The following is a 13,007-nucleotide window of genomic DNA, read 5'->3' on the forward strand; positions in this document are numbered from 1 at the left end:
CTTATGATGTGTTTATATACCCCATTGTTCTCCGTTTTAAAGTCTACTTCAAATTTCAGAATCTTTTAGCCTAATGACGGAAATCTTCAAGTCGCAGGGCTTCTTATTTAAAAATTTTCCCCTGGGCAATAAGCTTATTCACAAGCCTCTTTGCAATTCCGTACTGCATTTCTATTATATTCGTCATATTTGGCGGAAAATGTTTCAGCAGAATAGCTTTCAGACACAATTTGTTATTACAGCACAAGAATTTTTGGAGATTTGATAAGTCAAAAATGTATGCGTAAGTCTTTTAAACGAATTTTAACCAAAAATCAAAAGCAATGATTACGTGAAATTACACAACAAGAAGGCTAGAGGCGTTTAAAGTGTACATATATTTAATCAAGATCTAACTTTATAGATAGAGCCTTAGCCAAATGTGAAAATAACGAAAATAATAAGTTCTAACACTGCAGTTTTTATAGATTTCAAACGTCCACCATTTTCCATTTTAATTTTAAATCCCGTTCTAAATTTGAATGTTTGAAATCGTTATTAGTAATTCGGGGCGCATTAGTGGTAACTATGGCTAGTCAATAATAGTACGGAAAGAATCCAAGCCAAAAGGCGTGAGTCTTTGACTAATCCTGGCGGATGGGAGTTAAAACTATAGCCTAACAGGTTATCAGTAACCACGCAGTACGGAACCTAAATTTCCTTCGCCGGCTGCGGGCCACATATTGTTGGACTACGCATAGAGTGTGAAAATTACGTCACGATTTTGACGTCACAGGCCCCTTAGGTGAGATGGGGAGGGTTGCGGGCCATAGCTATTTGATTTTTGACTGACTGGGTGACTGATTAGTCAAAATGAATCAGTCAAAATCTGTAAGCTATAATTTGCAACCCTCTCAGTCTATATGGTAGCGACGTCACAACTTTGACGTCAACATCGCTATAGGCGAATTGGAGAGGGCTGTGAACCATGGCTTTTCGCCGTAAAAAAATTACAATTTTTAACGCCCTCCGTTTGCAACGCCTGGATCGTCGACATCTTCGCTTGGCTAACATTTTTCGTCAAATTTACACTTAGTCACGCGACTTATCTGACTAACCCTGGATCCGCACCTGATTGGTGTGTGGTGATTGATTAACCTGTAAAAAGCTGTACTGTCTTTAAATTTTAATTATTATTTTCGTATGATTAATTTTTGCAATAAACTATGCCAGTGACAAGGGTCTACTCCTTCTAGTAACAACATGCCACTCTAAACCAATATACAATCGCACTTTATCTCCGTTAGAATATTAAAGCTCGTAGACATAGATCTAACGAACATGAAAAACTAGATAAAAACCTGTTAAATGTGATACATTCAAATTTAATGGATATTTAAGACATTAAATAAAAAACAACGTTACTATGGAAAGTTTATCATTTCTTGAACATCATCCTCTGCAATTATATAAATACATGCTCAACATCATTTTACTTTGCCTGATGATGGGAGAAAGATCTCCCGAAACGTCGCCTACTAAACTATCATGTTCAAGAAATGATAAACTTTCCATAGTAATATGAATACTAATACTAAACAGACAAACCGAAATAATATCTTCAATAAAAAACAATGTGTTTACAACGTTTCGTTTTGTCCAGCACACCCATTATCAAGTCTTCTGCAAGTTCTACTACTTTACAGCGAAATAAGTATGTTACAAATTCAATACAGGTTTGTCACGTTGGATAAAGGAGGGTGTGATCGTGTAGTATATGTCTAAAATGTAACGAGTACATGAAAAAACGCTGTTCAGGTAGGAAATCAACCTCATCCCCAGGGCGTCTTGTATCTTTTTTGACACCGACGTCTAACGTACCGATGTCAGAAAAGATACGAGATGCCCTGGGGATGAGGTTGGTGGAAAATGTAAACTAGTTCTACACCCACACTAAATTCTTGATGTTGACGCTCTTACTATGCCTGATGTTACCCGCAGTGGAGTTATATGCGGAATTGTAGCATAGATCACTGAGATTCTTTTTTCTCAATCCGAAACCGGATCCTTAATCCGAAACCACGAATCTTGAATCTGGATCTTCAGGTGGGAGTTCTCATATTTGTGTCATCAATACAACTTGTTCCCATGACGTTTTTTAAGTAAGTTAAGAAGACCATGAAAAGACTAAAAAGAGTAAAAAACAAATCCTAGGGATGAGGAAGCCTCAGTTATCTCATCGCTGATATATTTGTTCAAAATATTTTCTTTAAAGCGAGAAATTCGATATTTTTTTTCTGTTAATTTTGTTTTTTTATTTACATGCTAAATATTTATTTTGACGGCTTTCTTCTTTTTATTTCCTGAATCCATCTAAGACAAAAAAAAAAAAGCTTTTCAAAAACTTGCCAACTTAAAACTTCGGGCACTGAGATAAAATAACATTTCTAAAATGATCATTCATCAATCACAAAGTTAATGTTTTTGGGCTTATACTTTTACTGTATTTTATTTTATCTTTTTTTTGTCTACTATTTATTTGTCTTATGTGTCTGAATCCGTCTACATTCAAAGTTATCTTCTTACATCTTCGTCAACCTTTATCCGGTGACTTATATTTTATTTGATATAAAGATGGAACCTCGATGAAAACTTTGACAATTTCCTTAAGTAATATATTGTCCTTTACTTCTTAACTTGAAGACTGTCTTTCTGCTCAGCGTTTGTATTACATGCATATACTCTGAAACATTGACGATGGAGATTTTGCGTTCCCTTTAGATTAAAATGTATTGTACTTCATGGAAACGTGCTTTGTTAATTCCTGTATTCGCTATGTGGATAGTTTATGTGTTGTATCAACACACTAATGCTGAATCTCAGCCTGAATTTAACCAAATTTGTGTGAAGTGCACGAGGAAGGAAAAGCTGGAAGAAAGGTTTAATTTTAGTACATTAGAAAAAATACATCAGTTGATTTGGAGGCAAATACATTCTCTTCAAGAAAAAGGAGATTGTAGAAAAAAGAAAATACTCGTATGTGATGCGGATGGTCATTTTGCAGGTTTGGGTTCGATGGTGCATCGGTATGGCGTGTGCATGCATGTTGCTTTTGGTTTGGGTCGACTTGTTATCATTAACTCAAAACATTACGACCATTTTGGCGGATTAAATAAATGGCTGTTACCGCTTTCTAAAAAATGCAACTATTTGAAAAAAAAATATCCAGAATACTCCAATTTTTGTAATCTAAGCCAATCACACTGCTACAAAAATAATGGGCATGACATCAACAACACATACAAGGTACTACAGTTTTCTCCAAGTCCCATGTTTCCTTATCCAAGACATGTTCCGGGGGCTATACCAAAAGTAATAGAGAAAGCCTTACTCAAGTTGGGAATAGAAGACCCTAAAATGTGGTTTTCAGCTCAATTTTTAGGATATCTTTTACTAAGATCGAATAGAGATTTTAAATACACCTGGAAAGTTTTAAGTAAAAGAGTCAATTTTCGGTATCCAGTTGTCTCGATGCATATTAGGCATGGGGATAAGTTGATAAGAGAAGCGAAGTACGTGAAAGAAGAAACGTTTCTGAAAGCTGCAGAACGATATTTTAACACGAGCCTACCAAGTACTTCCCTTCAGCGAATATATGTTGCTAGTGATGACAAAAACATTGAAAAAAAATTAAACAGCCTCATACCCACAAGAAAATTCAAGCTAATTTTTTTGCCAAGAACTTATCGAAATGAAGGTTTAAAATCTTACACAAAAACAAACTTTCCTGCCGAGGTTATCGAGTCAATTCTTGTTGACATTTATTTCCTCGTTTATTCAAACTACACAATATGCACTTACACTTCAAATATATGCCGACTGGTAAACTTATTGAGGCAAGCACGCCAACCGTATAAAATCAAAAACAAGATCGAATCTCTAGATACAAAAGAAATGTTTTATGAATATTTTGGATATAGCTATGAGGGAACGGATAAGTTTCGTGTTTCGATAAATGTGAATAATCAAGCTATGTATCACAACAGAACAAAACTACTGCAGTATCAGAAAGGTGAACTTTTTAAAATAGAGACAGAAAAATCTAATTTGGACGAACATCTTTTGTTTGTTAAAAGAAAACACAGTAAAAAAAATGATAGTACGGGTTATGTAAAACAAAGCGATATTGCAACATGGCCAGGTTATCCTGAGTACTTCTTTTACAAAGAGAAAAACAAAAGCTAACATTTTTTTAAAATTCTTTTAATTGTCTGATTGCTGTTTCCTCTGATAATGTAACGAATTTTGTTTCACATCATTATCCCCAGCCCAGGGCATCTTGTTTCTTTTTACACCATGGTTTCTTTTTACATCTTCCTAACAATAAATTAGAACAGAAAACAACAGTGTTGGAGTAATTTGGTATCGCACTGCGTTACTTTTATTCCTGAAAGCTATAAATTCGTATTATTTATACTTTGCTTCATCTTTGTTTTAAAATTTGTTCAAGTTGGTCAATTTTCCAACATAGGTTATTATAGAGACGTCGCGTCATCTAAAGGGTCAGGCAAGCGAGCACCTCGAAGTGTCTCCCGTATCAGGAAAAAGTCCTCTTAGATTGTACTGTGTTACAAGCTTCAAATAACACATAGTTTGTATAATTAAGATATACATTTCTAGTGATCGTTTTATTATTAAAACTGTTTAATCAGGATAACCTCTTCATTTCCTATTGGTACTGCTAACATCGAAGGCCCTGCGAAGGAGGTCCTCGAAACTCAACTAGATAACAGCCTATGATATAAATCCTATTGGCCGTATTCATGTAACTCGGCCAGGCAGTGATTTCCCGAGTTTTTGGGAAAAAATAATCAAAATAGTAGCTTCAAGTGTAAACAACTGTAACTAGTTGGCTACCTCGCTTAATTGTGGATTAAAAAGCAACTATAAATACTTTTCATGTTTAAAATTTAAAATTTTGTGATAAAAATGAACCAAGAAACTGTTTTCTCGTTGATTCGTGAGGAATGCATGGGAGAATTTAAAGAAATAGGCCAACATTGCTCTGGTACTACAAAGTAGACTATGCTGAACGCTAAACAGAAAGGATAAATTCACACTGCACTGGAAGCGAATGCTTTACCACTAGGCTATCACTCTGTCGGTTCGCAAAGTTAGAGAATAACAGGCGAATTATTTTCGGCCGAGCGCAGAAAATCAGAACATAAGTAAATTTATGTTTTAGCCTGTCTTTAGTTTTCATCTTCAACACCTCCGCCCCAAAATTGATTAATTCAAAAAATGTCTAGCGAAAAGTTTATTTACCAAAAAAAGTTCCTGCGATGTTTATTTCGCAATAAAATTACATGCTCTTTTGTGCTTAATAACCAATTCAACAAAGAGAAGTTTGTTGTGACAAGAGAAGAAGAAAGAAAGTTGCAATTACAGTTTTTTTTAAGTATGTAGTTCGTGTTATTAGGTAGTTCTCCATCCACAAACATGAATTTGGAAGCTTTGAAGTGTTTTTTGTTTCTTCCACGTGTAACTCTCTTTACGCATTTCAAAACTGTTAACAGAACAAGGGTGGTTGACAGGAAGCAAAATTTTCCGACTGACTGCCAGCTAACTAGCGATTTTTTACCCTATAATCGACCCAGTTCTCCAAAAAGGTGGGTATTTAATTTCTACGATCTAAAGATTATTTTACGGTCGAAAGAAACGACGCGGGTTAATAATAATTTGACACAGCATCAATCAGACAAAAGTGAGGGCTCACGTTCATTTCGCAGAGGAATGTTATTATGCGCATGCGCGAAATCAACGTGTTCATTGTTACATTTTAAAATGGCGCGCGCGCACGTTTCTCATGTTTATAAAAAACGTTTTTTTCGCTGACTTGATCGACCCTTTAAAACATTACATCATTATTATTAAATCCGCTGACCTATTTGGTGGGATGTACACAGGTTTCGTCATTTACTGGATCTATATAGAATGCAATCTTAATTCTTTCACTCAATTTCCGTACGTCCATTTTGTCTTTCCCTAATTTTTTGGCACAAATACGACAAAACTTAGTTAGGTTGTTTGTGTGCGTATGGTCAGCCATCTTGAATATCCTGTAGCTAGCCCTCCTCTTCAATTTCGCTTATATTTTTTGAAAAAAAACTGTTAGGCTCCTGATTTCTTTTGATTTGCTCAGAAAATAGATCAATTATGGTTAAAAAGTCCACTTTTAATATGCAAAAAAATTTTTTGTGCTGTTTTGGGGCCTCAAAGTTGGTGTTGTTTCAGTCTCTTAGACTCGTTTTGAATTTCGCGCTATAAATTTCCCTGAGCGTTCAAAGTCCATGTTTTTTTTATTTTCTGATGCCCTGGTCACACTTGCGTCATTTAAAAGAATCCAGAGTTGGCTCTATGATATATATTTACTACAATTCAGTAAATAAATAGGGGTTGTGCAGCCACGCTGGTGCTCGCCCGGGAGGCGGAAATGAGGAACCTCAGAATTTAAATTTTGCGCATGCGCATAAAAACATTCCGTGTTTTCAGCGGAATGAAACTAACGTGGGCTCGAACTTCATGGAATAGTTTTTTACTTCTTACTTGATTAACGAAAACTCATCAGTTCGAACCAATGATATTGATGGCTTAAAGTACGCTTTGGTCCTTTATAAGATGTTCTTTCACGAGTTTATACAATTCATTGTCGAAAGGTCAAATTGATTAACAGTTCGAACTCTACATAGAATAACTTTAGTATTGCGCAAAAGTGAAATTAGCGGCAGAATGATATAGCCAAAAATTAAATAACTATTGCCGAAACTTAATCTGCGGCAGTATCAGGACAGGAATTTAAGGTGCGCAGAGTGTAGACCTGAACTTGCCACCTTATGATGACAAGATACCCCCCCCCCCCCCCCTAACCTACTACCTATTGGTTCTCATTGGGTTGCTAGTAATCGCAGCAAGAATGAGAATGGCAACAAAGTTCTTTGAATGACTCTCAAATGGGTTGGAAAAAATAACATAAAAACGATCAATCAATGACATTTACACATTTTTCCAGCTTCAATATTTACCTTTCGTATTCTTGTAGAAATACTTCCCTAACATTAAACAAATCTCAAAATCTTAAATTTGTAATATGTTAATGGCAAATGAAAAAATGCGAAACGCAGACAATGCGATGTTACGACATTGTTAAGACTTAGCGACACGTAGTTAAACTTTGAATTTTCCTTATTAAAAAACTGCATAAACTGACTCCACAAATGTTGTAGAAAAAATGTAGGCGTGGCTAAAAAATTACATCGACAAAAAAATTATTCGTCCTTGATTTTCTTGTCATCCTTATGGTGTAAGAAGACAACACTAAAGATGCAAATACCAATCATCATGCTGAAGGCTGATGCGTAGTACGGATAGGCTGATACAATGAAACGTTCATATTGCGTGTGTTGCTTGGGTCGGACCGAAACCTAGATGAAAAACAGACAAATGATATATCGAAAAAAACCATGCCTATCATATTTGATCAGAAATTTATCTCGAACGCCATGCGTTTGGCTCCTAAATACATGGCTTCCTCCTTATGATTTTATATACAGCAGGGTAGGCTGTTATTTATCTCAAGGAACCAGGTAGAGTAAAAACTGAAGATTTGAAAGCAACAATTACAACAACAACAACAACAACAACAAACAACTAACCTGTGTTGAACTAAACAAATGAGTATATCCAATTCGATCGTAATCAACTTTAAATTTGAACACACCATAAACATCCGGCAATTTAAATTGAACGCTAAATACTCCAGTGGCCGACGGCTTCAAGTAAGTACGCACAAAAGGATCGATACGGAAGAATTCCATTTGCACATCACTAGCCTGGAATGGCACCCATTTACCATTTGCAAATTCTTCGATCTTGATGTTGTAAACAACGTTCTGTTCGATGGTGTAAGCCATAGGAGGAATTTTTTCGCCGGCCAAATGATGAGATACTGAAACTGCTCGAATGAGACCGCTTTGCTGGAAGGTCCACTTGGCAACATCAATAGCAACTTTCATGTTTCCAGACTGAGGAAAGCTAAAAGAAGAAAATTCAAGAAGAAAGCTAAATTCAGATTTTTTGAAAAGTAAATTGCAGGAGTGTATCAAGAGTTTTCATGGAGTGATTTGGTTTGACAAAAACAAAAATTTCAAAAAAGAGAAAGAAAAAAGACTAATATTTGCCATAACATGACGAACCTCCAAAAAATGTTACAAGCGAAAAAAAGTATCTTGTTTGACTCACAATTTCGATGCAGTCTGAGCAGCATTTTGTGCTCCTGACATAAAAAATTGATCACTAAAGAAATCCAAAGAGCCACAAAATACCACTCGCGCATTGTTTCGAGCTTGCTGGCCACCAATGAGAAGTGTGTTTTTACCAACAGCCAGTGGATACTATAAAAACAGTGTTATAGAACTTAAGAATAAATATGCAGACTGATGGATAGTCTATACATGTTGTATGAAAACAGAGTAAACGCTCACCTCAGTGATTTTCTCATCAGGATAATACGAATAAGCAGTTGAAGAAGCTGTTAATATTTCTAACACAAGTGGGTTATCAGAGTCAGCGGTCATTCCAACTCCTTTAAACAAGATGGGTGCTTCGACTGTTGAAGGAAACATGACTTTTGATTTAATTAAATTCTTGCCTTCCGATAATACAGTGGTGTGCTGAAAAAAAGATTTATGAATGAATGTTGAGCTATTGTGCAAAAAAATCTTAGTTTATGGTCAAAACTAAGTATAGTTTTGAATCCATGTCTCTAATGATAAATACACTGAAGTTTTATTTGTGAATTATAAAACCATGGTGTAAAACTGATTTCAAAATACAAAGAGAATGTCCTTTTATAATTAATATTTTTTATGTAATAATTAATTACTGTGATATAGAAGGCTTTACTGAATCAGAAGGCTTTCTTGAGCCTTTAATACAAAGATTGTCATAATGGTCACTAGTATCTTTAGCAATACTAAAACCAGCAGTTACACACATAAACAAAACTTGATTCGGAAGATTTAACTCCAATAAGTGTGTGTGTGTAAGTTGAGAAAAAAAATGACAACTTACTGTGCCGTCATCTGATACATCAAAATTATGATGATCCAGCACAGATGTTTTCTCTTCATCAAATTCAATTCCACAATCACTACCTAACTCACGAATTGGTGTACCTAGAAAAAAAATGATGGTATACACAAGTTTGTAAAATTATACAGTCTGGACTTCTAAACCATACCCTTGCCCTTGGAATTAATGGGAATACAACTTATTCAGGTAAACAATATTTTTTTTCTATATTAAAACAAAAATAATATTCTTTTTGTTTAAATCATCTTAATTGTTATTGAATTATAATAAATAAAAAAAGCTTGAAGGAATCTGGCTGGTTATTGGATTACAACAAATTTGTTTTTGTAAGTGGACCCTAAAGTTAGACCCCATATTTTGTGTTAAAGCTCTGATGTTGACTGGTGTATGAGACTACCTGAAGGGATATCATTTTTAAGGTAGGAGATTTTTATAATCTATAATTTCATTTCACAAAAAAAATTTCATGAATCTTTTGTTGCTACCGTGGGTAGGACCTCCTCAATCTGATCTAGATTGAGGAGGAAACGACTAAAATAAGTATAACTAGTACCAAAAACTAGTAGCAACAACATGGTGTAACCGTGTAACTAGTACAATTGTAATTAATGATAACAAAAGATAACAGTATTTTTACAATTGTGCGAGTTTCTTATATCTTCTAAGCCTTAACCCATCTTAACAGTTGATGCAGATATGTGATATTTTTACTAACAGCAAAGTTTTAGGGTTTTTTCTTTCCAATAATTAATTTTTGTGAATCAGAACGAAAAAATGTGAAATTTCACAATTACTTTCCCTGAGGTGAAAGACTATTCAGAACGGTACTGCAAATCAATCTAATCATCAAAGCCACAACAAATTTTTAAAGTGAGAGCACAAGGTAAATATTGCTACAATATGTGTGCTCTGAAACTGGGTAAACAATTGGAAACAAACAATTTTAAAAGTTGGCTCTGCTACGTAATATTTTGTTTCTCTGTCAACATTAGTACATACCAACAGCAGAACTGCCAGCAACCAAAACATTACCACCATTGTCAATAAAATCAGTTATGGCAGCTACATCAATTGACCCACCAAATTCTAAAACAAATTACAACATGATTACAAATATTAGCAAAACAGATCTGAAACTGATTAACATAATTTGATATTTCAGTTGGAATTCAATTTTTTTTGTAGTTGAGACCCCTTTCAGATAGTTTGTCACATTAGAATCACATCTGAAAAAAGAAAACATGTGTATTAGAAAGTCTTTTGTTAGGGTAGAATTAGCAATTCTCAATTTTCGAATCATTCTATGAGGAAAATGCTAAAATTGTGAATCCGATTTTTTCATCAAATTTTCGTATCACTATAAAGTTTGTTCCACCAAAAAAAAAATTATTAACAAGGAAAAAATAGCAAGTGGCTAGAGTGCTCCCATATTACAGCTGAAAATAATTCAAACCTTGAATGTTTTCCATCTTACCTTCAACTGTTGGTGAAAATATGATCACATTTTTATACAGGTACTCGCCATATTTTGTCAAGGATAAACTTGCATCATCAGCAGTTTTGTAAACTAAGTCGAAACCTTGACCTAAATAAAAAACAATAAAACTAAATCAAGTTAGAAACACTGGATAAAAATTTATTTTTCTAATTTTTGAGATAAACACCCTTTAACTTGAAAAAAACTGTTAAACAATTTTTAAAAATGTATTTGTGCATAAGTTTGGCAATTTTATGGAATTACTTGATTTTGACACCACCAATGTTATAGATATATCAATTTTTATATCAGATATATTCTGCTATCGTCTTACATAGGCATTATCTTCTCCGAGATAGTGCCACTGGTTGTGCTAAACAGGTTGTTGTCCTATAGAGTAGCAATAACCAGAAAACAAATCAGGGTACCCAAATGTGGTCATCTAAGACAGGTGGACAGCCATCTTATACAGGTGGGCTTTATAGCTAGTTTGATAATATTCCATTCTTTGCTTTAATTGTGAATTTCTAACAAACATACTTACTTAGTTTAATTTTAGTTTAAAATTTAATACAACCAAAAAGTTCAGCTTCTAACTTTCTGGTACTAACGGAACTGCTTTATGAAAAACAATTTATTAAATTATTTATACAATCTATCTTTACTTAAAATCTTCAAATATATCACAATTAATTTTTGTGTTTAATCAAAGCAACTTTCAATAAAACGGAAAACTTTCCAATCAGGAAATTTCATAATTACATCAAAAAATAACCACCCAATGTTTCTGTAACTTGACCTGAACTATTTAGTGGCACATGCATCTAGGAACAGGGCAGTAAACAAAATAAAGTGATGCAGATAATGCTTCATGTGCTGTATTAGAAATTTTATAAATAACAATATTTTCACTATAGTACTGACGCTTTCGTAAATTTTAGCAAGCTGGATATACGAGGTACAATTTTATTAGGTTTATTAGGTTTTGAACATGTTAAACAATGTAAAGTTAGCCCAATACTGTTCTTAAGCCTCTGTGACATATGTAGGTAAAAAATTTGCGTTTACAAAGAAAATCTTTCCAGATCTATCACAGTGAAATCTAGCAAAGTTGTACCACCCTTCTTGCAAGGAAAATAAGAATCACAAAAAACACTGGTCTGGATAAGATACAGATTGCTGTACGCTACGCAGGCCTATCAATAAGAAAATAACACCAGAGCAATAAATCGCTCCCCCAAGGTTACAATAGTTTTAACTGGGCGAGCAATCTAAATAAATAGAATAATATTATAAACGCACAAGGTCTTTTTTTATTTTATTTTATCTTTTTTATATCTTTTTGTTCTTTTTTATTATAAATAATAAAAAAGAGAGCATTGATTTCCATGTGAGATGAATTAATATTTCTCAGCCAGAAACACTTTTTTGGAATTGGGGGAGCAATAAACGGCTCAGCTCGTTTCCCATTTTTCATAATTGGGCGAGCTTTTGCGTGAACAAAAGCAATTGCTATTTCCTTACTACGAGGGTGCCGATAAGCCGCATACGCCGTAAAAACTGTAGGCGTTTTCGGGCGAGTTCGGCGTTTTGAAAAAAATTCAAGTATGCGCCCAAAAAAACCAGCATAGGCCTGAACAATGCCCGAAAAAAAAAAAAAAAACAGACACTAATATGATTCATAAAAACTATAAAAATTAAAATAAACTTACTATGTGGTAGCGAAGTTCTTAAAAGAACTGTTTTTGATGGTTTTTGATAAAGTTTACTTTATAAATAACTTATATATAAACTTTATTAACTCCTTTCTCTTCTAGCGCCTTCTTCCCAACTATCGTCCGCATGGTTTGTTACAAGGAATTGCATTTCGGGAATGTTCCGGGTGAGCTCGGGAAAGTGCAGGCGGTTTCGGGGGACAACCGCCAATTTTATTCGAAAAGTCGCCCGAACTCGCCCGTATATATGCGGGCGATTGCGGCTTATCGGTACCCTCTTCCCTTACTGATAGGCCTGGCTATCACAATTTTTTTGTACTTCCAGAATGTGATTTGCAGTTGCCATGCATTGACGTTTCTGGGATTGAGAAAGAAAGGGTATATTGAAGTGCCTCGGTGGCGAACTCTGAGTATGGACACTGCCCCATAATAAATATATTAAAAACGTCTAGGAATAAACTCACCTTTTAAGTTATTAAAAAATATTGAATGTGTTTCCTTAATGCTAGGATTATCTAGTAATACAAGAGTTTTCCCATATACCAAAGAGATAGTAAAAAACGATAAAATTGTAAATGAAAGAAGCTTGTGACACGTTGAATTTGCCTCCATTTTGAAAGACGTCTGCGAGCGAGAAGAGCTTTGAGATCTTTGTTTTAATTCGTCTTCTTCGTAACAAGGCGCCA

The 13,007-nt window shown here is 34.5% G+C and overlaps 2 protein-coding genes across 2 annotated transcripts; one reads left to right on the forward strand and one right to left on the reverse strand.

Annotated features, from left to right (window-relative positions):
• The first annotated feature begins 2,766 nt into the window (after nt 1-2,766).
• Nucleotides 2,767-4,224, forward strand: LOC130642253 (alpha-(1,6)-fucosyltransferase-like). The gene has a single exon (XM_057449342.1). The coding sequence runs from the start codon at nt 2,767-2,769 to the stop codon at nt 4,222-4,224; it is 1,458 nt and encodes a 485-aa protein (XP_057305325.1).
• Nucleotides 4,225-7,022: 2,798 nt separating this feature from the next.
• Nucleotides 7,023-12,973, reverse strand: LOC130641432 (dolichyl-diphosphooligosaccharide--protein glycosyltransferase 48 kDa subunit-like). The gene is made up of 8 exons (XM_057448235.1): nt 12,786-12,973; nt 10,604-10,714; nt 10,129-10,215; nt 9,109-9,212; nt 8,520-8,708; nt 8,278-8,429; nt 7,692-8,070; nt 7,023-7,460 (listed from the first exon to the last, which is right to left on the reverse strand). Exons 1-8 carry the CDS (start codon nt 12,931-12,933, stop codon nt 7,305-7,307), a joined length of 1,326 nt encoding a protein of 441 aa, XP_057304218.1. The 5' UTR covers nt 12,934-12,973; the 3' UTR covers nt 7,023-7,304.
• Nucleotides 12,974-13,007: the final 34 nt, after the last annotated feature.

The sequence above is a fragment of the Hydractinia symbiolongicarpus genome, chromosome 4 (genome assembly GCF_029227915.1).
Source record: "Hydractinia symbiolongicarpus strain clone_291-10 chromosome 4, HSymV2.1, whole genome shotgun sequence".
Lineage (NCBI taxonomy): Eukaryota > Metazoa > Cnidaria > Hydrozoa > Anthoathecata > Hydractiniidae > Hydractinia > Hydractinia symbiolongicarpus.

What these genes read in the sequence shown, in the direction of transcription:
- LOC130642253 (XM_057449342.1), top strand. Translation starts at nt 2,767, where the DNA reads ATGTATTGTACTTCATGGAAACGTGCTTTGTTAATTCCTGTATTCGCT.
- LOC130641432 (XM_057448235.1), bottom strand. Translation starts at nt 12,933, where the DNA reads ATGGAGGCAAATTCAACGTGTCACAAGCTTCTTTCATTTACAATTTTA. An exon ending in ATTTTCACCAACAGTTGAAG is followed by an intron (nt 10,216 to 10,603) that starts GTAAGATGGAAA and finishes AATTTGTTTTAG; the next exon opens with AATTTGGTGGGTCAATTGAT. An exon ending in ATGTATCAGATGACGGCACA is followed by an intron (nt 8,709 to 9,108) that starts GTAAGTTGTCAT and finishes TCTTTTTTTCAG; the next exon opens with CACACCACTGTATTATCGGA.